The following is a 25236-nucleotide window of genomic DNA, read 5'->3' as shown; positions in this document are numbered from 1 at the left end:
AAAAAAAAAAGAGTTTAGCCAGAGGATGTTTAAACTCTTGGTGGTTGTATTGGCCTTTCTGTGAAGGGTGAGAGGATGACTTAAATGACCTCTAAGATGACCCTTCTACCCTTCTAAGACTGATCTCAGAGTTCTTTAAACCCCTGCTCAAGTTCCCCGGTCATAAAATTTTCTCTGACAATCACAGCCCAGAGTGACTCTCTAAGCTCTTCTCTCTGCTCCTCTTTACTCTCTGACTTAATTTCATGTATCTGTCTCTCTCTCCAAGAGTTTAAATTCCCTTGAGGGTAAAGAACAGAGCTTTCCAAGTGGCAGGCACCCAAATATTTGTTTCAATTTAGTAATACAAAGTTTCTCTTTTGGTTACATATTGTCCTGTTTCCTGTATTAGTCTTGGAAGTAGATTGTAAGCCATTTGAAGTCAGGGACTGCGGTTTATATTTATTTGTATTCCCCCACAGTACCCAATAGGTGCTTGATAAACATTGCTTTAAGTTGGGTGAAACCAGAAGTAGACTTTTGGCCCAAAGGAATGAGAACAAAGGTGAAAGAAGCAAAAGGTCAAAGAATACCACTGTTTTGGATACAAGTGTGGACCTCTTACTTGCAGTGAGATAAGACTCAGGAAGTTTTCCCACAGGCAACGTGGATATACTAAGATTACAAAATAAAATCATTATAACATAGAAACTAGAAATAGTAAAGGTGTTGAGCACGAGTTTCAATTAAAAATGATGTAACAGTATAAATATTAACAGAAAGCTTGAGTATCAACATAGCCTATAGAAAGAGGGTTTAGTCAGCACCCAACTGTTAGTGAGAAGATAAGTAATTCTGAAATGCAGAGCTCTGCTGACTGATTAAACAAATGTAAAGGACATATCCACAGTCACTCAGTGATGTTTATAGAGCGTCTGTAGGTCAGTTTGTATTATCTGGGTTTGTTTGGTAATGTGATTCTGCTTTTCCCACTATTGAATTGAGCGCTCCTTTTCCCTTTTCTCCTCTCAGCGCAGCCTTGAATGCTGCGAATGGAGTGGACAGAGGAAACACAGTTTGGGGGGTAGTGTCAACATATCATTCCCCACCTGTCTCCTGGTCTTCTCCCCCAACCCTTGCATATTAATACATGTGGTTTTCACTTGCCAAAGGACGGGACCAAGGTTTCTGCAGCACCCAGCAATTTACATTCGAACAAACAAACAAAAGAACTCAGGTCTGTCTCTCTCGAGTCCCACAGTACGACTACCTTCCCTACCACCTCCTTTAAAGTATTCCTCTAATCTTCCAGCTCCAACTCAAAACCTAGCCAGTCAGAAAGTCCCTACTTCAGGAACGCCGCCCAATCACAGTGTCCTCACCTGCAGAAGGTGAGGTCTGGGTCTCCTTACGCGACAGTGTCCTGGCCCAATCAGGGGCGGCTTGGTCTTGGAAAGGCGCCAGTCAGCCCTAGAGGGGAGTAGTGGGCGGAGTTGCACCTGGCGACGGTGAATCACTCAGTGGAGCGGCGGCTTCTTCCACCAATCGGAATGTGCAGAGGCGGGGCGTCGACCAATCGGGCGTGAAGGGAAGGGCTGGGCTGGGTTCAACCTGGCGGCTGGAGTTTAGTCCCCGCGCTCCTGTTGGGCGAAGCTGTGTCTGTTCCCGGGCTCCGGCGACTACTGTCGTATCGGGATCTTGATCATGTTGGGGACAAAGGCGAAAGTCGGGAGGAAACAGTTGCTTCTCTTCACATCGATGATCCTGTGTAAGTTCCTGGAGCTTTTGGAGGAATCTGTGGGTCTGGTCAGAGGTTGGAGGGAGGCGCTCCCCACACCTCTTGTCCGCGGGAGGGGAGGGGTTCAGAAACCAGTCCGCCTCACCCTCCTAGTCCTCTTTCCGCCCCTGGCTCGTCCCTCTTCTTTCCCGTCCCCCTTACCCTGGTGAGTGGCTGGCTCCCCTCCCCCACACTGGTGAATAATGACCCCTCCTCTTACATCCGGAGCTGCCTTTCCGCACGTTCACCAGAAATAACGGGGAGAGATTGGTCCCCCTTTCCTTCATCCTCACTTACTGGTGAGGGCCGGTGGGCGCGAGGGCCCTGCCCAGCCGGGATTACACACCTGGGAAGGGGGCCATCCTGCCCCTCCAACACGCATCCAACATCCGAGAACAACCCGAGAGAAGTCGGAAGCCTCTCGTACCCTGACTCCCTTGGCCCCTGGATGCTCTGCTACTTAAGGGTCCTCAGAGAAAATCTAATGGAGGTGGGGTGGGGCGGAAGTTTCTTTCCCTGGCTGTTGCTGAAGGGTTTCTTTAGCTTTCCCCGGATTTTGGGGTTGCCATTGTTGCTCTGGGAAAAGTGTCTAGGTGCAAAATCTGGAGAAAAAAAAAAGAAATAAAATTGAAACCTAAAATTTCTCAGAACACAGCATTCGAAGTTCCTTTCTAGAATAACTACTTCCAGAGTCCTTAATAAATGTTGTTGACTGAGTGACTATTCGCAGGGGGAGGTCCTGGCTTTTGGTTGGCTGGTTCCTTCTCAGAGCCAGAACTCTGCCCTCCCCCCTGGCCTTGTTTGAGAGTTTTTGTTTCCTTTGTAAACTCCCTTTCCTGTGGAACAATGAGACTCACTTGTTGGGGCAGGCCTCCGTCTATAGATATGCTTGTGCCCGGCCGAGTGTGTGGTTTGTGCCTTAGTCTACCTGTGTCAGCACCTGCACACTTATCTGTCTGATTCTTGAGTGTCTGTGTGTGTGCTTCTGTAGATAGTTGTGTCAGTAGGGGATCTGTAAGATTCTCCATTTCCCCCTCAACATCCATGTTTTAGGAAATAAAAGAAATGAACAATTATGATCAGTATTAGCAGTTATAAGGTAATTCACTTTGCTTAGTTTGAAGGGTGTCTTAAGGCAGATGAATTGACTACTCCTTTGTCCCTTATTACAAAAACATTAACATTTGGGGTGGACTGGACCAGTGACAAGTCGAATCCTCTCCCTATTGTACAGATAAGGAAACAGGTACAAAGAGGGGAAATGACTTTTCCAGATTGACAAAAGGACCTGGGACTGGAACCAAAGTCTCCTGACTGACTTCTCCTTTTCCCACTCCTGGCTCCAGCGTCTCAGGCACCCTGTGGCACAGGAACCAGGATATCAAAACATCAGTTTGGGATACTGCTCCAGAGTCCACTATCTTACCTACCTTTTTCAATTTTTCTTTCCCACTAGATTCTTTCTTTTCTCACTTCTCCCTTTCATTCTATTCCTCCATTTCCCCCTTTTCTTCAGTTTCCATTCTTTTCCTCCCCTTCTTCCCCATTTACTTGTGTCTGTATCTTAGAACTGCTAGTGACACCCATGGTCATTTTTTGGTTCTGTGTGGTAGTCAGTACTAAACACTTTGCCAACACTTGTGCTGTACCAGTACTCCCCACCCCCAACCTAGAAGTTTCTGAGTCAGTAACTATTTGTGACAGTATTTGTCAGGCTTATAAGCTTCCTAGAGCTGCATCCTTCTCCCCTTTCCTTTTTCTTTTCTCTCCCCCTCATTTTCTATAATAATCACATACTGACACTGAAAGAGTTGTGGTATCACCCTTCTGAGCTTGGGAGTGTCCTCTAGTCTGTTCAGGGAATCAAGAAACAGTGGTTTAGAGGGAGCTTGAGATGATGTTGTATTAGCTTGATAGGACAGTGGATCCTAGAAAGTAACAAGTCCAGGAGATGGAGGAACTGACCTTGTCACATGTAAATAGGGCTAGACCTGGGGGGAGCAATTTGGTTAGTACAATGAGGTTGGGGATAGCAGCCAGGTCATCCCACCTGGGTTCTGGCTTGGCTTTCTGCCTTATTTGTGATCTTAGGCTAGTAACTCAGTCTTTTCATCTGTAAAACGGGAGTAATAATACTTGTCCTAATCTTGTCCTGAGGATCAACTGGGATAATGGCTACATTACATATACATGAAATGATTATTGTCGGGCAGCTTTTATCCCCTTTGGATTTTGTGAGGATGAAAGGAGGCTGCCTATAGTAGAGCAGGTCAAAGGAAGCAGGGAGAGACCCTGCTAGATTCCAAAAGGCGAGAGTGAAAAAGTAGGGGCTTTCTTGGGCGTCTAGTCTGTCCTCTGCCCTTGGGATACTGGAAGCATATATAGGGTTCCTGCATGTTCTCCCTCCTCCCTCCAGGGTTGCTCCTCATGTGGGCTCTGCCATCTGGGAGGAAGAAGAAAGGATCAAGCAAAGGTCCAACCCCAGCCTGGGGAACCTAGTGGAGAGGAAGGCCTGAGCCTACTGAGACAGGGCTGGAGACTAAACACTGGGAGAACTGGGCCTGGGAAAAGTAAAACTGGTGACAGAGAGTACTAGTCTCCCTCCCCGTAGAGAGCCTGTGCTTAGAAAAGTTTCCAGCTATCTCCCAGGCAGGAAGAGGCATTTCTGCTTAGCAGGGTGGTGTGTGCATAGGATGACTTTTTGGTGTAACTGCAGACGAGAAAGAAGAAACCTAGGCTGGAATCCTGGTGTTTGCACGCACACCTCTTACTTCATGTAGTGTCCCCACTGAAACATTCCAGAAGGGAGGAACTGCTGCCCTGTGTCTGGGTCAGTCTGTGAGTCCCGGTGTTTCTTTTGTATTGATGTTTCTGCCTTTCTAGTTTTGCTGTTCAGGGTTAGATTTACCTCAAACTGTAGGTTGGTGAGTCACTCCTCCTTTCCCCTCTCTCTACTGGGGGGTTGAAATTACTCCCAGGAAAGAATCGTTCCCTCGAAACCAGAACCTAGAAACTAGTGACACAGCAAGTTGGAACTAGGAAGTGAGTGGTAGTGGAATTCCAGTGTCTTAGTCTTTCCCTCCTGGCTCTGGAACACTTTTCACTCTATGATATTTCTCTTCAGTTTCTTTGTGATCTGGGCTTGCCTGGAGTCTCCAACCTAGTTTTAGCTTAGGGTGGAGCTGCTGTAATTAAAAAAACAAAGTTTATTTATTTATTTTTTTTGCGGTATGCGGGCCTCTCACTGTCGTGGCCTCTCCCGTTGCGGAGCACAGGCTCAGCGGCCATCGCTCACCGGCCCAGCCGCTCCGCGGCATGTGGGATTCCCAGACCGGGGCACGAACCCATGTCCCCTGCATCGGCAGGCGGACTGTCAACCACTGCGCCACCAGGGAAGCCCCAAAGTTTATTTATTTAGAAGAGGTTAATGTGGTACGAGAATCAAAATGACATAAAAGAGTGGGGTTATCACTCCCACCCTGTTCCTGTTGACTCCATATCTCCCCTAGTTTCCTATACATCTTTCCAGTGTTTTGTTATACAAATATCAGTATATATAAATATATATTTCTTTCTTTTCCCTTTTCTTACACAAAAAGAGGCACACTATATTCATTGTATTCCATCCTGTATCTTGTTTATTTCATTTAATATACCCTGGAGATCTTTTCATATTGGTGGTGTGGCCTTGGCCATTAGAATATTCCACCCCTCCCCCGCCCTCCTCCCCAAGTCCTCTGGGTCAAGGGGCGTCTGTTCTGCCGACTCAGAAGTGGCAGACACTCCTGATTAAAGACAGATTTAAAAGCTATATACATTTTATGTGAGAGATTAGGAAACGAGGGGGCTTGTTTTTCACATCTGTTAGCATTGAGGAAAGACCTTGGGGAATCTCTAAACTCAGACCTGCTTCCTATAGAGGTTCAGGGAAGATCTGGATGCCACTTGTCAAACGTAATTGTGGAAGAGGTTTCAGTGCTGTCAGGGGGTTGTGAGAGGTAATGTGAGTGGATACATACTGGAGTTTTCCAGGCATTGAAAACTCAGAGTTCATCTGCCTGGGACTCCCTGATAAGCAGAGTTTCTGTCTAAAGTCTGCCTGGTGTCATTTGTTTTACAATGTGTAGGACAGGAGGAAGCAGCTGGTTGGCAGGAAGTTTGATGCCAGGCCCCCTGGAGTGAGCCCTGGGCAGGCAGGCAGAGCCTTCCTTTGTAATGGGGAGATGGGTGGGGGAGGAGAGCTGAGCAGGTAGAACTGGAAATTCTGCTGAGAGAGGGCAGGAGGGAGCAATGGTGTGAAAGCTCTCCTGTCCTACACTGCCATCACCACTTTCCACCATCCTCAGAGGGCCTTGCCAGTTGAACGACGTTACTGAAAGTACAGCCAAGCCTGGCTGTTTAGACCTAGCGCAGCCTGTTGTTGGGCTCACAGAGCCTTCCTCTTGCCCACGCATTCCTTATCTGTCCCACCCCAAACCCCAAGAGTGACTTCAGTCTCTACAGGGTGAGCGGTGGGAAGGAAAGTGCAAACCGGGGGTGGTAGCCCTGGGTCCGGGTTCTAATTGTATTACAATGTCAAATTCATTTGTTAATCCAATAAACATTGGTGTTTACTATGTTATGAGCACTGTGCTAGAGATTAGGGATAAAAAGTGAATAACATCTGCTATCAAGAAGCTCTGAGGGGAGTCAGGTATTGTAACAATTAGCCCACGTTGTGAACACACTGTAGCTGGGGGCTTTCTAAGGCTTTGGCTTATCTTCCCTATTCCGAGGCTCTAGCTCCCTTACAGTGGGAGTGTCCTATGAGGCTCATCTGCGTAGAGGGGAAATTTGGATGAATTCGTAGAGAAAACCAGAGACTAGCTTGGCTGGCTGGCTGGCTACCCTCCTTTTCCTTCCTTTGTTTGTTTGTTTTTAAATGGATCAAAACAAACTCATTGCACGAAAACAACTTAAGGAAAATTCTAATAATTAACAGGATGCATAGAGAAAACAAAGATTTCTTAGTAAAGCAGCAGAAGGAAGTAGCTTTTCTGTTGTGGGTTTGACCTGCGTGTACAAGGGAGGGTTGTTGGTGGGTTCTGTCAGATGTCTGGATGCCTCCACCCTCTGTGACCACCTTCTCATCACAGCATTGCTTCAAAGCGGCAAAACACAGTGCTAGGAACGGGGGAGGATACAAACATAATTTGGTTTCTCTGTTCTCAAGGAACTACAGACATATAATGACTAAGTAGAATACAGAGCACCGTGCGTCAGGGGCTGTCATCGAAGCACGAAATGTTTGGGGAGCATAGAAGGAAATAGTTACTTTTTAAAATGATAAATTTTTTATTAAGAAATAATAGATGTTCAATGTGGAATAATGGGAAAACAGAGGGATATAGAGAAAGTAAAATCACATGTCATCCTATTATCTAGAGATAAACACTGATTGCTGGTTTTATTCTAGTCTTTCCACTATGAATAAATGTGTGGTAGAGATGACCTGTGCAAAATATATCAGAAAAAATAAAATGGCCGTTTGGTGTCACTGACTTTTCCTTAAGTCTTGGCTCTGTGGGCAGAAAGGGTCACACCAGCTCAACAGAAATCCATAGACATCAATGTTTAAACCAAACCGTGTACTAATGCTACTTGGAGCTGTGGCCGGTTTGTCAGATTATGTAGGAATTACAGTGGGAAAAAACAAAACTGTGTTATAGATCCCTTCTCATTTAGATTATTAGTTAATGACTGAATACTAGTTTTAAATGAGGTAGGTGACTACGTTCTATGACAGAGAGGATAGGAACATCTATATGCCCTGGTATGGTGGTAACATGTCCTGACTGTATTTTTTTTTTTTTTTTGAGCAAAGTACACTTTAAACAAAATTCCTTCTGTAGTATTCTACTGTATGGCTATCCTGTAATTAACTGTTCACCTTTTGTTGAGGGTTTAGGGTTTTTTTTTCTTTGCTGTACGAAATACATTAAATTGTCCTTGAACATACATCTTTAAGCTTACCTTTAACTATTTTATTTTCTTAGGCTATATTCCTAGAAGTGGAGAGAGATTAATTTTGATTGGGGGAAGGCATTATGCATCAAGGCACACTGGAACAGGATCTTGAAGTATGAATGGTGTTTCCTTGCTGCTCTGCTGAAGATGCTGTGTAGTGCAGTAGTTTTGGAGACTCAGAGTTAGGCAGACTTGGGTTAAGATTCCCACCTTGTTGTTTGCAGCTGTGTGATTTGGGGCAACTGTGCTAAGCCTCAATGTTCTCATCTATAAAACGGGATGATAACAATAGTACTTGTCTTCCCAGGGTTTTTTTTTCTTTTCTTTTTTTTCCCTCCTCACAGGGTTTTTAATGAGACAATGCATGTGCTCTCATTTCTTCCTGCCTTTTTCTCTCCTTGAAATTTATCAGACTCACATACAGAATCTTGATAGTGTAATAGTCTATTTCTTACTCATCTGTTACTTCATTTCACCTTTAAAGTCTTATTTAATCGTTCTGTGCTTCCTGGTGTGTCAGTATTTGGGTATTTCCTGTTATTCTTTATCATCCTTCCTTTCTTTTTGCCTTTGTTTTTGCCTCTCCTTTCTTGCTTTGTTTTATTTTTCTTTGCCTCTTGTGATCTTTATTATTTTTTTCCCTTTTTATTCCCCTTCCCACTCTTTTTTCTTTAAATTAAAACATTTAATACATACTTGTTTATTACACAAATGTAGAACATAGAAGAGAAAAGCTGCCTGTATTCTCATCTCTCAGATAATATGCACTGTCCAGTGTTTGGAGTCTATTCTTCGAGATTCCTTTATGTGTATATTCGGGTTATTTTTATTATTTGTAAAAATAGGGTCATGTTCTACATATTGTTTTTACATTTTGGACATATTTCTATGCCTGAACAAATTGATTTACCTTGACCTTTGCGATGGCAATATGGTTATTTTTATTTGTTTTTGTTTTACATAGTTGTGTAATGTATCATACCATGGAGCCAGATTACCTGGGTTAGAATCCTAGCTCTACCTCCTACTAGCTTTGTGAACTTGAGCAAACTACTTCAGTTCTGTGCCCCGATTAACTCACATGTGAGATGGGAGCAATAATAATATTTATTTCATAGCATTATTACAAGGATTACATGAATTAAACCTGTAAAGGGCTCAGAAGAGTATCTGGTACATAGTATTCAAGAAATGTTAGCTGATGGGGCTTCCCTGGTGGCGCAGTGGTTGAGAGTCTGCCTGCCGATGCAGGAGACACGGGTTCGTGCCCCGGTCCGGGAGGATCCCACATGCCGCGGAGCGGCTGGGCCCGTGAGCCATGCATGGCCGCTGAGCCTGCGCGTTCAGAGCCTGTGGTCCGCAACGGGAGAGACCACAACAGTGAGAGGCCTGCGTACCGCAAAAAAAAAAAAAAAAAAGAAATGTTAGCTGCTATTATTTTATTCATTTGGTCATGCTCAGTAACATGTGTCTAGAATTTGGATATAATTAATTAAAAGTATAGGACAAACCTTGCAGAAGTCTTCAAGAATTCTGTTGATTTTTTAAAAAATTATTTTATTGAGGTATATTTTGCATACAACATTATTTTAGTTTCGTATACAACATAATAATATATATTTATAGTTATTGAAGAATGATCACCACAGTAAATGTACATCTATCACCATACATGATTACAGAATTTTTTTCCTTGTGATGAGAACTTTTTTTTTTTTTTTGTGATGAGAACTTTTAAGGTCTACTCTCTTAGCAACTTTTAAATATGCAATATATGCAATACAGTATTATTCACTATAGTCACCACGCTGCCCGTTATATCTCCATGACTTATCAATTTTTTGTTTTGTTTTGTTTTGTTTCTGCGGTACGCGGGCCTCTCACTGCTGTGGCCTCTCCCGTTGCAGAGCACAGGCTCCAGATGCACAGGCTCAGCGGCCATGGCTCATGGGCCCAGCGGCTCCGCGGCATGTGGGATCTTCCCGGACCGGGGCACGAACCCGTGTCCCCTGCATCGGCAGGCAGACTCTCAACCACTGCGCCACCAGGGAAGCCCCGACTTATCTATTTTATAACTGGAAGTTAGTACTTTTTGATCCTCTTCACCCATTTTGCCTCCCAACCCCCCACTCCTCACCTCTGGCAATCACCCAATCTGTTTTCTGTATCTGTAAGCTTGGGGTTTTTTTGTTTGTTTGTTTTTGATCCCACATATAAGTGAGATCCTGTGGTATTGGACTTCCTCTGTTTGACTTAATTCACTTAGCATAATGCCCTTAAGGTCCATCCCTGTTGTCACAAATGGCAAGATTTCATTCTTCTTTATGGCTGAATGATATTCCATCGTATATGTGTGTGTGTGTGTATATATATATATATATATACACCACATCTTTATCCATTCATCCATTGATGGACACTCAAGATATTTCCCTATTTTGGCTGTTGTAAGTAATACTGCAGTGAACAGGGGGCTGCATGTAGCATTTTGAGTTAGTGTTTTCATTTTCTTTGGATAAATATCACCCATAAGTGGAATTGCTGGATCATATGATAGTTCTATATTTAACTTTGTAAGGACCCTCCATACTGTTTTCTACAGTGGTTGTATCCATTTACATTCCCACCAACATGAGCTTTGCATGAGGGTTCCCTTTTCTCCACATCCTCACCAACAATTATTATTTCTTGTCTTTTTTTTTTTTGGCCGTGCTGCGCATCATGGGATCTTAGTTCTCTGACCAGGGATCGAAGCCGTGCCCCCTGCGGTGGAAGCATGGAGCGCTAACCATGGACCACCAGGGAATTCCCTATTTCTTGTCTTTTTGATAATAGCCATTCTAACAGGTGTGAGGTGATATCTCATTGTGGTTTTGATTTGCGTTTCCCTGATAATTAATGATGTTGAGCATCTTTTCATGTACCTATTGGCCATCTGTATGTCTTCTTTGGAAAAATGCCTATGCAGATCCTCTGACAATTTTTAAATCAGATTGTTTAGGTTTTTTTGCTATTGAATTGTATGAGTTCTTTACACATTTTGGATATTAACCCTTTGTCAGATAAGTTAGTTGCAAATATTTTTTCCTATTCTCTAGGTTACCTTTTCATTTTGTTGGTGATTTCCTTTTCTGTGCAGAATATTGATTCTTTCACTGTGCATACTTGAGTCAAGATTCAACCAGAATGTCCACAGCTGATGCCCAATTTAAACCTTTGTGTTGGTCTGCTTGGGATGCCATGACAAAATACCAAAGACTGGGTGGCTTGAACAACACTAATTTATTTTCTCACGGTTCTGGAGCCCAGAAGTCCAAGATCATGGTGCTGGAGGGATGGTTTCCTCTGAAGCCTCTCCTTGGCTTACAATGGCAGCCTGTTCACATGGTCATCCCCCCTATGCATGAGCACCCTTGGTGTCTCTTTGCTGCCTGTTCACATGGTCATCCCCCCTATGCATGAGCACCCTTGGTGTCTCTTTGTAGAAGGACACCAATCAGATTGGATTAGGACATGTCCTAAGGTCCTCACTGTAACTTAATTACATCATTAAAAGGCTTGTCTCCAAATGCAGTCTCTCTCAGAAGTACTGGGGGTTAGGGCTTTCATATATGAATTTTGAGGGAATACAATTCAATCTGTAAAAACCATGAACCATTTTGAAGATTCTGCAGAAAGAGCAGTGATCTAGCCAGGTGTCTCCTTGGGTTGCTCTTGTGATCATAAAAGAAATGGGGGTGTTGTAAATGGATTCACATCTTTTCCCCATTTCCCCCCTCCTCCCATTTTAGACCTTGCATTAGAAGGTCTCAAATGTGTGCAGACCTTGCATTGCATTGGCTCTGCACACTTCTACTGGTTGTGAGAAACCAGCCTCTACTGTTGTGCATGCAGACACCTACAGACACACTGCAGCCCAGGTGCAGAAATGAGGCCCTTTTGCAAAATGGCAGGTGGAAAGCACTCCTGTGCAGAGAACTTTAATTCTGTTTCATGACTATGAAGCAAATTAAAAACACTTAATTCTTAAATTGTGAAGCTAAATTAAAAGAAAGATTAATAGAACGCTCTTTTTTTTCTTCTGAGAACTAAACATTAAAAAAAAAACACTGTTGCTAGTATTAAAATTTTTTAAAGATTGGGTTTGAATCAAGTTTGTTTTTTCTTCTTTTTAAAAATATTTATTTATTTTGGTTGTGCCGAGGCTTAGTTGTGGCGTGCAGACTTCTTGCTTGTGGCGTGCAGACTTCTTAGTTGCAGCATGCAGACTCTCAGCAGCGGCATGCATGCAAGGTCTAGTTCCCCGACCAGGGATCGAACCCAGGCCCCCTGCATTGGGAGCGTGGAGTCTTACCCACTGGACCACCAGGGAAGTCCCAAGTTTATTTTTTCTTTATTTGGGTGTGCCCCATCTGCCAATTTGAAAAATGGGCTTATCTTTGTAGATAAACCTTAACAAGTAGATGTTATAGCGAATGGTCTGCTCTGACCTAATTTGTTAAGGTTCTATGTTGTTCAGTGTCAGTTTGTACCAGGCATTGTGCTAAGTGCTGAGAACTCAGAATGGTAGATTAACACATTATCCCTGCTCCTTTGGTTGTTTACTGCCTGATAAGGGAGAGATATAGGCGCATAGATGATGTCATTATAATGTGGGAAGTGCTTTGACAGTGTTTTGCATGGGGTAGTGGAAGCCAAGGAAAGAGACCTTAACTTGTCTGTGGTGAGGATTGGGGGTGGGGTAAGTCATTTCCCGCAAAGTAATGTGTTTGAATACCTGCTGACCAGGTGGAGAAAGAGGGGACAGGGTGTTCCGTATAACAGGAATAGCATAAGCAAAGGCAGAGGTTGTGAAACTGCACGTCTTTGCTGGGAATTGTAAGTAGTTTTGTATTGCTGGAGGGTAAATTGCAAGAATAGGGAGTGTGGTGAAGATGATAAACTTATCACCAGGTCGGTTGGTGCTAGAACTCTTGCCTGGCTGAAGAATTTGGATTTTATCTTACAGGTAATGTGGAATCGTTGGAAGCTTGAAGCAAGCGTTAGATTTGCACTTTTTAGAAGGCTGTATAGTGTAGCCCAGTCTCTGGAATTGGACTGCCTTGATTTGAAGCTGTACCACCACTTAACTGCTCTGGGCCTCAGTTTCCCCATGTAGAAAACAGAGGTGATAATAACAGTATCACCCAACTCCTAAGGTTGTTGTAGGAATTAAATCCATGTGATGTGCTTATAGCAGTGCCTGGCATATAATATAGTAAGTGCTCAATAAATGTCAACTCTTTCTCTAGCAGTGAGGTGGAGGAGGGATGTGAGTGGGTCAAAATTAAACAAGGCAGAGAAACCTATTGAGAGACCAAATGCAATTCTTCAGATGACGATGGTACTAAAAAGTGGCAGTGGGTCTGTGGAGAGGAGGGACCAAATTTGAGGGAGATTTGGGAGATGACATTGTAATGCTTGGTGTTGGACTAGAGTGAAGGAAAGATGGTGATGGCTTAAAAGGTTCTAGAGTGAGTGACCAAGTAAATGGTGATACCACCAACCTGGAGAGAGGAGGGGAAGCGAGAGGTAGTGGGAAATGATGAGCAGTGTGAGATTGCAGGAGGGGGTGTGTGAAGTGCAAGTAGAACTGTCAGAAGGCACAGCAATAGGAGTCTGCAGCTCAGGCAAGAGGTAGTATCTGGAGCTGGCCATACATTGGTGTAGAGGAATGTTGTGTATTTGAGATTTCCTAGAGAGAATATGGAGAGGAGAAAGGGCACAACATGGAATGCTGTTGATTACTAATATTAAGGGATGGACAGAGGAAGCAAAGTTCAAGAAGGCGAATAAGATAACCCTGAGGTGGGGGGAGAACCAGAAGGGCTGAACGCAGAAACCAAGGGGGTGGAGTGGCTTGAGGAGGCAAGTGGTTAGTATGGTCAAACATCTCACAAAGGCCACAGGAGGTAAATGAAAAAGCAAATACTGGATATCTTTAATTATAAGACTACTTTAATGTTTTGGAAATTGGGATGTGACTTACAGCCCATGTACATATTTAATAGGATGTTTCCCCAAGAAGCTATTATTAAATTGATGTTATATCTTATAATCAGGGTATCTTAGAATTGAGGAATACGATTGGTGACCTTAGTAAGATCCATTTTAATTTCAAAGTGAGAGCCAAAGACGTATTGCAGTAGGTTGAGCAGTGAATGTGTATGTTGGGCTGGAAACAGTGTGTGTAGACTACTTCTTTAAGAAGTTGAGAGAGAAAGGGAGGAAAGGATTGTCACTAGAGAGGGGTGTAAGATTGAGTGAAGGTTTTCTGTACATGAAAGGGCCAAAAAGTCTATTTTTTTTTGTCTTTGTGTACAGTCTTTATTTGTTGAAATACCATTAGATTTTTCCTCAGGACAAGAGCAAAGATCATCCCCTGCAGAAACTTTGGAACTATGTACAGAACTTTACAGAACAGAGGACAACACGTTAGCTGAAGCCTGCCTGCTGACCAGAGAAGGGTGTTCTGAGTGGACTCAGCAAAGAAAAGGAAATCAAGCAGGGAAAGCCCATCTGAATCAAACTTCAGCTGCCATCAGGGCAAGTCTTGTGATGGTCACAGATTGGAGGCTCTGTTTATGGAAGGTTCGAGTACAGCACAGGGGTTCCATGTATCTTTACGGCTACACCCCAGGCTGAGGTGCCATTAAGTCAATGTCACTCAAATTCCTGGCCAGCCAAACTCCGGCAGCAAAGAGTCCCAAATTAAGGATCAAGTTCCTCTGGAAGAGGCTTCCCTGGTGGCACAGTGGTTAAGAATCCGCCTGCCAATGCACGGGACACAGGTTCAAACCCTGGTCCAGGAAGATCCCACTTGCTGTGGAGCAACTAAGCCCGTGTGCCACAGCTACTGAGCCTGTGCTCTAGAGCCCACGAGCCACAACTACTGAGCCCACGTGCCACAACTACTGAAGCCTGTGCACCTGGAGCCCGTGCTCCACAACAAGAGAAGTCACCGCAGTAAGAAACCAGCACTCACCACAACTAGAGAAAGCCCATGTGCAGCAGCGAAAACCCAACACAGCCAAAAATAAAATAAATACATTAATTAATTAAAAAAAAAAAAAGTTCCTCCAGAAGTCATTTCTATCGGTGGCAAAGCGGTAGACTCCCCGAAGCCAGTCTCCCACGTTGTCTGGAATTTCAGGAGCTTCATTTGCCAAGCCCACAGTGGTCATGCCAGCCCCACTGGAAGCGATAGCAGCACCTTCGCGCTCCACAAGGCCTCTCACCACGCACCTTCCAAAAAATCTATTGATGCCTTTGACTTTGTAGTTTTTCTTGTTGTGAACATGGAGTAAATTAAACATCACAATGGAAAAGGTGAAATTTCCTTCTGTTTTGGTTTACCATGTTAACTAGTAGGACATTTGTATGTACAGTATGCCAAGTATAGGTCCAAGGTTAAGTGCAAAAGGGAGGTCGTGATGAGGTAAGGGAACATATAAAATAGATGAGGAGAATGGATGGGGAAATTGTGGGTGTTGTGAGAGAAAACCCTCAGCTCTGCTGCTCTATACATGATGGTTCTAGAAAAGAGTCTTTTTTTAAAAAATAAATTATTTATTTATGTATTTTGGCTGCATTGGGTCTTCGTTGCTGCACTCGGGCTTTCTTTAGTTGTGGCGAGAGGGGTCTACTCTTCCTTGCGGTGCGCAGGTGGCTTCTCTTGTTGCAGAGCACGGGCTCTAGAGCGCAGGCTCAGTAGTTGTGGCGCATGGGCTTAGTTTCTCTGCGGCATGTGGGATCTTCCCGGCGTAGAGCTCGAGCCCAGGTCGTCTGCATTAGCAGGCGGATTCTTTTTTTTTTTTTTTTTTTGCGGTACGCGGGCCTCTCACTGCCGCGGCCTCTCCCATTGCGGAGCACAGGCTCTGGACGCGCAGGCCCAGCGGCCGTGGCTCACGGGCCCAGCCGCTCCGCGGCACGTGGGATCTTCCCAGACCGGGGCACGAACCCGCGTACCCTGCATCGGCAGGCGGACTTTCAACCACTGCACCACCAGGGAAGCTCTAGAAAAGAGTTAGTCTTTCCAAGGCAATTACAGTGATAGAGGAGAGATGGTTTAGTGGGCTGGAATGTAAGCATTTTTCCGGCAGTATTTATATATATTTATATGTATTACTGAAGAAAACTTTGAAGTCAGAAAAAGAAGTATATACAGAAAGACCTATGGGCAGATGATGAGAATAATAACACATAATACTTATTTGGTGCTTCCTGTTGGTCAGACACTCTTGTAAGCACTTTATTTGTATTAGCTTGTTTAACTCTCAACAACAGCCCTTTGACATAGAAATTCTTATTATCCCCATTATACAAGTGGGCAAACTGAGGTTCAAAGTGACTAAGTGGCTTGCCTGGGTCACACAGATTATAAGTAACAGAGCTGGGATTTGAATGCAGGCAGTCTGGATCCAGAGGCTTGTTCAGGAACAAGAAGGGGAACGTGGATCAGGATGTCTGAGGTGTCCTGGGGTCACTAGGAAGGAAGGACATGGTGCAGAGGCTGAACTTAACTCATGGTGTGAGACGCAGCCACAGGAGAGTTTTGAGTATTGCAGTCAGGCCACAGGCAGACATCAACAGTCCTGCATCAGAGGAAGGTGAGAAGGCCCTGAGGTGAAGGGCCCTGTATTTTAAGCAAGAGGAGAGAAGCCTGGACTAGGTAATAGCAGTCAGAATTAATGAGAAGGGGAAGATGCCAGTTGCCCAATATGTTTGTGTATATATGTGGTGATGTCATTCCTGCACATGTTTTAGATCTGATAATCTGAGAGGACTCAAAAAAGAACTTCAGGGCTTCCGTGGTGGCGCAGTGGTTGAGAATCTGCCTGCCAATGCAGGGGACACGGGTTCGAGCCCTGGTCTGGGAAGGTCCCACATGCCACGGAGCAACTAGGCCCGTGAGCCACAACTACTGAGGCTGCGCGTCTGGAGCCTGTGCTCCACAACAAGAGAGCCCGCGATAGTGAGAGGCCCGCGCACCGCGATGAAGAGTGGCCCCCGCTTGCCACAGCTAGAGAAAGCCCCCGCACAGAAATGAAGACCCAACACAGCCAAAATAAATAAATTAATTAATAAACTCCTACCCCCGACATCTTCTTTAAAAAAAAAAAAAAAAAAAAGAACTTCAGCTGAAGTTAGAAGTGAGGCAGAAACAATCATCAAATTCATATGCTGTGATTTATTTATTTATTTTCTTTTGGGCAGCCCTTTATTTCAAAGGCTAGTTTTTAGTTTAATTACAAGCTGTTCTTCGTTTGGGTGGTGTCATAGGTTGGGTTCTTGGGAAACTGACTCTGAGATGTCAATTATTGTACCAAGACATTTATTAGGGAGTGTTCTTGGGATCCACACCTATGGAAGCAGGACCGGGCAGAGGGAAAAGTTGAGTTGCATTGTAGTCCCAACAAGGCCTCAGCTTACTGCACAGGGACCTTTGAAGCAGAAATAGCCCTTCAGTGTTGTCCCAAGGTGGGGAGTTGGGGAGATAGAGATGGGACTTTTTTTTTTTTTTTGAGATGGGACTTTATATGTGTCCTCCCTCCCTTTTTTCTTGTCCCACGTGGCACATTGGATCTTAGTTCCCCAACCAGGGATCGAACCCGAGCCCCCAGCAGTAGAAGCACGCATGGAGTCTTAACCACCGAACCACCAGGGAAGTTTCCAAAAGTCAGTTCTTGCTGGTTCCTTTTTTTTTTTTGGCCGTGGAACTTACTCAATCTCAGTTCCCTGGCCAGGTTTGAACCTTGGCCATGGCAATGAAAGCCCAGAATCCTAACCACTAGGTCACCAGGGAACGACCCCCCCTCTCATTGATCAGGCATTGGATGCCGGTGCCCTGACCCTGTTGCCGCCTGGTAGGAGGCATGGCCCTGGGCAAGGCAGTGTTCTGGGTATCCTCAGAGAGGGCTGATGGCTGCAGGCCTTCTTCTGGCATCAGTCCCAGCAGCTGAGACAAAAAGTCCTTCATTCCTGAAGAGAGATCTGGTTTGCACATCTCGGTGTACATCACAGGTAGCAAATTGTAAAATTCGAGAATCTTAAAAAAACAAAGTTCCCATCATCAAAGCAGAGAAAGTTGACTTGGGCAAAAAATCAAAGCATTTAATTGTCAGCATTCTTGATGAGACCTAGAGACTTCCATGTCCTCAGTTTTCAATTTAGTGAAGACTATTTGGGTTAATTTCTGTATCTGTTATTACATCTGATTATAGATTTGACTTTGAAATATAATGCCAAATATACAAAGTAATATGATTAGAAATAATTTCTAGATAAAATGGACCTGACTTTTAAAAGAATCATATTTTAGTACATAGTTTGCCTCCATTACACTAGTGGCTTTTCTGAAAAGCAGCATGGTGTATAAAAGTATGGTATAATAAGGGAAAAAAAGAGGTATAGGAGAGACCTGTATGCTAATCTCAGCTCTGCCATTTCCTAGCTATGAAAACTTGGATCAGCCACTTAATCTTTTATTTTTTCTATTTATTTATTTATGTATGTAAGTATGTATGTATGTACGGCTGTGTTGGGTCTTCACTGCTGCCTGCGGGCTTTTCTCTAATTGCAGCGAGCTGGGGCTGGTCTTTGTTGCGGTGCGGGGGCTTCTCTTCTTGCGGAGTACAGGCTGTAGGCGCACGGGCTTCAGTAGTTGTGGCACGCAGGCTCTAGAACGCAGGCTCAGTAGTTGTGGCTCGTGGGCTTAGTTGCTGCACGGCATGTGGGATCTTCGCACACCAGGGCTCAAACCCGTGTCCCCTGTATTGGCAGGTGGATTCTTAACCACTGCGCCACCAGGGAAGCCCCCCACTTAATCTTTCAGGTTTTAAAAAAAAAAAGAAAGAAAGAAAGAAAAGAAAGAAACAAGAAAAAGATAATGAACCTAAAGGATTTCAGAGAACATCTAGTTCAAACCCATCATGTTTCAGATAAGAAAAGGGAGGTTCAGGGTCAAGAGACCATATTCAGTTACTTGGGTAATTTAATAATGAAAAAGTACACTTGCATTTATCTAAAGAAGACAGGACTTTGACTTAAAGCTATGAATAAAGCAGCCTTCATGAGTTTGAGCTTTGAAAACATGAATGAGAGTAATTGTGTACGTGCAGGTTGGTAACTATATCACACCATCCTAGAATCCTCTGGCACTGGTGCTTATTTTGGGATGTGTGGGCCCCTCCTGTGAGCCCAGCTGCCTCTCTCCCACCATGTTATTTAATTAGCCTTGCCTCTCCTCACCTCCTCTCTCCACCTCCACCACACACCACATTTTCCTTCTCTTCTCCATTGGGCAGAAGGAGATTCTAATGAGATGATCTGAGCCCACTTCTGGTCCAGAACCCGCTGTGTGATCTTAGGCACATTTCTTTACTTTAGTTCCTCATGTAACACTGGGATGATAATGTTTGTCCTGCTGATCTGTCATGCTTGTTTCAAGGATCAAATGATATAATTGTATGTGAAAACACTTTAAAAAGCACAAAAGGCCCTACAAATGTATTATTATTATCCTATTATGGCTCCTCCCTTTCTTCCCTCCCTTGCCTCCAGCTTTGCTGGCTTCCTGCCAGGATTGTCTGACAAGTGACTGTAATTATTTGCTGAGAAGCTTTCTCTGAACCATGAAATGTCATTTAGAAAGCTGCTCTTGGACTAGGAGGAATCTGATTAGATTATTGGGAGTCACAGAGGGAAATTTTTTTTTTTTTTTTTTTTTGCGGTACGCGGGCCTCTCACTGTTGTGGCCTCTCCCGTTGCGGACCACAGGCTCCAGACGCGCAGGCTCAGCGGCCATGGCTCACGGGCCCAGCCGCTCCGCGGCTTGTGGGATCTTCCCGGACCAGGGCACGAACCCGCGTCCCCGGCATCGGCAGGCGGACTCTCACCCACTGCGCCACCAGGGAAGCCCAGGGAAAAATTTTTTTAAATAAAGAAATTGCATTAGAAGGAAATCTTTTATTTCCATTGATTAAAACAAGTATTAGCCTGCAATTGTAGCAAAAAACATTTTTAAAAGATATTTAGAATATTGGTGAGAAAGTGTGAGATCCGAGAGGCACGTGAACCTCTTGAATCCCTTGACCTTGGAATCTCAGCATGGAGAGTCCCAGCCCTAGATGCCCATCAGCTGGGACTGCTCTTCCCTCTCCACAGCATTCCTCTGTCCACTCCTGATGGACCCACCTCTCTTCTTCTTCTCAGGCTCACTGGCATTGGGCAGGGGTGCAGTGCAAACTTCTGAACCAGTAGTCCGAGTTGCTGAGAATAAACGTGAGTTGGGAGGGGCTGTGGAGGGTGGCGGGAGTTGGAGGGAAGGGAGGTGAGCAGGTGCAGACCCCTGGGGAACATCCAGCCCAGACTGTGGTTTGGGGCCATTTCCCCAGCTTCTCCATTTACTGCTGTTTCTTCCTCCCACTCACTTTGATCCTGTCTGTAGCTGCCAAGTTGTCCTGCTCCTACTCCGGCTTCTCCTCTCCCCGCGTGGAGTGGAAGTTTGCCCATGGCGACATCACCAGCCTCGTTTGCTATAACAACAAGATCACAGGTGAATCGCTCCACCTCCTTGCTGACTGCCTAGGTGGCAGGGGGCTCACCCTGGGGCTGAAGTCCCCAGGGCCTTCCTGTCGCCTTTCCTGGGGGAAGAAGAGAGCCCCCTGTGCCTTGGGTGCCACCGTCACCAGCTTCTCTTAGCTTTCCAGCTCACTCTGCCCCTGCTTCCTCTGTCCTGGTAGCTTCCTATGAGGACCGAGTTACTTTTTCGGACAGTGGCATCACCTTCCATTCTGTGACCCGGAAAGACACGGGGATGTACACTTGTATGGTCTCTGACGAAGGCGGCAACACCTATGGGGAAGTCACTGTCGAGCTCATTGTGCTTGGTACGTGCCACAGGTCTTCTGTGTGGGCTTGCAATCAATTGCTTCCCTAAACCCTTAGCAGGCTCTGCTAAGCTTTGGAGCTCGCTGATGGTGAAAATACTCGTGGCGGTGGGGCTGGGGAGGGGGGTGTTCAGAGTCCTGGTGCTGTCAGAGAAGAACGAGCCCCTGGTTAGGGGGAAACTAAGGGCATAGTAAGGAAGGAAGGCTAGAGCTGATGGATGGGAGTGTCATGCTACTTGGCCTTCAGGCAGCCGTCCTGCTCTTGTGACAAGTACCTTCTCTCCCTCCCCAGTGCCTCCATCCAAGCCTACAATCAGTGTCCCCGCCTCTGCTACCATCGGGACCCGAACAGTGCTGACCTGCTCAGAGACAGATGGTTCCCCACCTTCTGAATACTTTTGGTTCAAGGATGGGGTACTGATGCCTACGGAACCCAAGAACAACCGTGCTTTCAGCAACTCTTCCTATACCCTGAACCATAAGACAGGGGAGCTGGTACGGACGGGGTCAGGGTAAAAGATGTATATGAGGGGGTCGCAGGGTTATAGAACCCCCGAAAGTGGGGAAGAAGGGCGAGCAACAAGGTAACCTTGGCATTAGGATCAGGAGACATAAAAGACAGGTACTTGGCTTCTTCAAGCAGGAAGCCAATTCGTCTTCTGCCCTCCAGATCTTTGACCCCGTGTCGGCCTCTGATGCTGGAGATTACACTTGTGAGGCGCAGAATGGGTTCGGGCCACCCATGAAGTCAGACACTGTGCACATGGATGCTGGTGAGTGAGGGCGTGGCTGGGGCTTGGGCTCAGACCCCAGGGTGGGGTTTGGGGTCTGCTCTCCGTCCTGGCTTTGGCAATGTTGGCAATACCATGAACGAGCTTTCGGGTGCCTGACCTCTCATTTGTGTCCCATAGTGGAGCTGAATGTAGGGGGCATCGTGGCAGCTGTCCTTGTAACACTCATTCTCCTTGGAGTCTTGATTTTTGGCATCTGGTTCGCCTATAACCGAGGCTACTTTGACAGTAAGTATTTGACCTCAAAGGCTCTCCTTTGTATCATCCCCATTTCAGGGCCTGGTTCTTGGGTGCCACCTGAGTACTGACCTGATACTGAGCCCCGTGTGTGTTGGGGTTACCTCCCAGGGAGCACCGGTCACCCGTATCTCAGGGCCACACGCTAGGTCCCCCATCTTCCTGCGCCATGCTGTCTTCTACCCTGCTGACACTCATGGTCCCATTTCTTGTCTTTCAGGAGCAAAGAAAGGGTGAGTGAGCTGCTGTCCTAGAGCTCTCTAAGGTTGAGTACATGGATGTATACGGTTTGAAGCTGAGATGTTCCCCGGGGGAAGGGGTTGGAGGGGAAGGCAACGAGCCTGGTAGGGAAAAAACATCTGGATTTCTAGCCCTATCCACTATGGTCCTGTGCTTGTCCTTTCTCCCTGCACCCAAACCTCCCTACCGAGAACTCTGTGCTTCCGTTAAGTTCTCAGTCCCGGCCTCTAAAGTTAACAAGCAGAGGTTAAGGAGAGGGACTAGGGGACTGAGCGTCTCCATCTTCTGACTTGTCCGCAGGACCTCGAATAAGAAGGTGATTTACAGCCAGCCCACTGCTCGAAGAGATGTGAGTATGCCTGCCCTGGGATGGGGAGGTCCTCCTGGCTGGAGTGAGGGGTTTCCAGACTGTGTTTATATGTATTCAGGGGATTATCAGCTAAAGAAGACTGTAGAGAGTTGACGCGAATGTTTTATTTCTCCAGGGGGAATTCAGACAGACCTCATCATTCTTGGTGTGACCCTGGTCCAGCTCATCTCCCGTCCTCTGTGCTTGCCTTACTCAGGTGCTACCAGACTCTGGCCCCTGATGTCTGTAGTTTCACGGGATGCCTTATTTGTCTTCTAGCCCCCACAGGGGCCCTCACTTTTATCTTAGTTAGGATGTGTTTTTTAAATAATGTCTGCCATGTGCACCTTCTACCTTCCTGCCTCCCTTCCTTTCCCACCACTGCTGAGTGGCCTGGGACTTGTTTAACGCTCTTTCCCCCCATCCCCCGTCCCTACGAGGGATCAGACAGAGGTCCTGACTGATGCCTGCTGAGTTCCCTTCCAAGTAGACTGCAAGGGTGGCGGGGCACTCACTGCCCCCTGCGCGCAGCGGTCCTCACATAGGGAGGGATCTGGAGCTTGGTTCCTTGGTGCTTTCTTGCCGTACTGAGGACCGGTACCAGCTGTTCTAGAGTGGGGACTGGAGACTGGAGCAGCTGAAATGGTTGTGTGGTGACGACGTCAAGTCTCTTCTGCCTCTGCAGCCCACTTTCTTCTGTCTTCCCGCCGGAAGCGCCATGGGGTCCTCCTGCACCGTCCTCTTTCTGAACACAAGCAGACTGACAGCAACTATGTCTGTGGAGAAAACAAGAGCTTTGGTTGTGGAGATCATAGTAAGCTTTCAGGGCACACGGAGCAGAAGAGTTTTTAAACCACTGATCTACAGAAAAGAAAGCTGGAGCTGGTAGCTCAAGCCATCACCCTTCCCTTGGCTGGAACAACTGGACCCACACTTTTAAGACGTGTCTGCAGGGTTGTGGGAATTTGTGTAGTAGTCATCTCTGCTGAGCACGTGTGTGTGTCTGTGTGTGTGTGGTATCAATTCTATACTGAAATTGAGTGTGTGTTGGAGGGCTTCTTAGCTCTTTGGTGAGATTGTACTGTGGGAATGGGAGAAATGAAATACCTAGGCTCCTTCTTAGTACAAACAAGAAAATCCCCAAAGCCCTGCTTCCTAGCAACCTGGGCTGGTCCCTAGCTCACTGTCCTACCCCTTCCTGGTTCCTGCCTTCAAGGCAGACGTTGGACCCTCATTTCCAGAGTCCTCTTGTGGCAGGAGAAGGGCACCCCGGGTGAAGTGATGGTGTACTCTGGGTTCTACTTGGTCTGATCCACTCAGTGAGAGGAGAAATGCCCACCCTGCCACCTCTGTCAGCCAGATGCACTAATATACTTCCCTGAGGCTACAGGAAAAGCAGCTCCAGAGCCTGAGGCAGGATTTCTCAAATCATTCTCAGAATCACTCCTTTAGTAGTAGTTTAAAGTAGTCCTACTTCTCTATTTAGGGGGTAGGTGTAAGGAGAGCAGGAGCCAGCAGGGTAGTCCTGCCCACCATCTTGACCCTTCTTTGCCCTTACATCTGTTTCTCCCTCTACCCCAGCAGCCTCAGTCTATTTATTAACTAGCAAGAGGGCAAATAAGGGGTCTCCTAGGACTGATTTTGCTAATTTCTGTGGAGGATACTGAACACCACTTTGCCATGTTCTGTTCCCTCATCTGACAGTCCATCACAGAACTGAGTTTTCTTTTCATCAAGGATCCAGAAGGAAAAACAAAAACCAAATCGTATCGTCACGCACCAATAAAAAATAAGCTTTCCAGTTGGAAATAGAATCTAATTAGGCAATAAAAGTAGAGATTGCGAAACGGTTCAGTAAGAATGAGGTTTTTGAAGTACGTTTCAGTTTTGTATCATTGCTGGGGGACAGGGTGGGAGGGATGTAGAGAAAAGGCCACAGGGAAGCAGAGGTGAATCATTGTGCCTGCAAGCCTGAAGCAAATGGCTCTTCACTCCCTAGGTCACGACTTGTGAGGAGTATAAGTCAGTTATTTACCAGCCTTGGACTTTACCGCTCCAGCTTACAACAGTCCCTTGAGTTGGAAAACACCTCGTCTGCTTTCATTTTAGAATGTTACAACTAATTTTTGTAATAAATGTTTATTTTTCACATTGAGTTTAAGTCCTGAAGTTTTAGCTTAAAAGAATTGGGACCCCCAAAGTGACTTGAACATTCAAAAATCTTACCTGTAGTCTTTTTTTTTTTTTTTTCCCCCTGTAGTCTTTTTAAGAAAGAGATTAGGGATATCCTTCTAAATAGTCTGGTAGTTCGATTTCAGTTTAACTTACCACCATTGGCCTGTACTCGAATGGGAATGCTTCAAATGGACATTTCCTACATTAAAAGGAGACTTAGGGCTTGAGGAACAGGGTAATCCCTAGAGATTAGTGTTTTAGACATGAAGCCACCCTGATTAGGGATAAAATGATTGGACATGAAGGATGTATTTGTTGTCCCTGTCTCAACAGGATCTGCAGATCAAGGCCAGGGAAGGGGAAAGTGGGAAATGGGGTTGGTCCATTTCTGAATGACAGGACAGTATGTTCTATGGGGGCATGGGGACAGCTTAGTAAAGGAGATAAATGAAGAAAAAGTACAACTTGCACTTTAAGAAAAAAAAATCTCGAATTTTGTAGCTCTTCCAATTTATTATCCCTTCTTTGGTACTAGCTGTAAAAATCTAATATGAAATGGAACTATTTTTGACGGAAGTAATTTTTTTTTTTTCCTTTTGGCCGCGCTGCACAGCTTGTGGGATCTTAGTTTCCCAACCAGAGATTGGGCCCATGGCAGTGAAAACCCCGAGTCCTAACTACTGGACCACCAGGGAATTGCCCAGTAACTTGCTGAATAATTACTAGCATCCACTAACTTCCTTACTGGGTATT

General features: G+C 45.5%; 1 protein-coding gene across 1 annotated transcript; it reads left to right on the top strand.

Moving 5' to 3' along the window:
• Positions 1 to 1594: 1594 nt before the first annotated feature.
• F11R (F11 receptor) lies at positions 1595 to 24463 on the top strand. Its single transcript, XM_027095387.1, has 10 exons — positions 1595 to 1747; positions 20015 to 20083; positions 20250 to 20357; positions 20545 to 20691; positions 20984 to 21186; positions 21362 to 21464; positions 21603 to 21710; positions 21940 to 21952; positions 22260 to 22308; positions 22445 to 24463. The coding sequence occupies exons 1-10, from the start codon at positions 1684 to 1686 to the stop codon at positions 22478 to 22480; spliced, it is 900 nt and encodes a 299-aa protein (XP_026951188.1). The 5' UTR covers positions 1595 to 1683; the 3' UTR covers positions 22481 to 24463.
• Positions 24464 to 25236: the final 773 nt, after the last annotated feature.

Source organism: Aethalodelphis obliquidens, unplaced genomic scaffold, assembly GCF_003676395.1.
Source record: "Aethalodelphis obliquidens isolate GAN/ISIS:26980383/991018 unplaced genomic scaffold, ASM367639v1 scaffold90, whole genome shotgun sequence".
In the NCBI taxonomy this organism is placed as follows: domain Eukaryota; kingdom Metazoa; phylum Chordata; class Mammalia; order Artiodactyla; family Delphinidae; genus Aethalodelphis; species Aethalodelphis obliquidens.
Note: the sequence above shows the minus strand (reverse complement) of the source record. Positions and strands in the feature narration are given on the sequence as shown.

What these genes read in the sequence shown, in the direction of transcription:
- F11R (XM_027095387.1), top strand. Translation starts at nt 1,684, where the DNA reads ATGTTGGGGACAAAGGCGAAAGTCGGGAGGAAACAGTTGCTTCTCTTC. An exon ending in ACCATAAGACAGGGGAGCTG is followed by an intron (nt 21,187 to 21,361) that starts GTACGGACGGGG and finishes TCTGCCCTCCAG; the next exon opens with ATCTTTGACCCCGTGTCGGC. An exon ending in CACTGTGCACATGGATGCTG is followed by an intron (nt 21,465 to 21,602) that starts GTGAGTGAGGGC and finishes TGTGTCCCATAG; the next exon opens with TGGAGCTGAATGTAGGGGGC.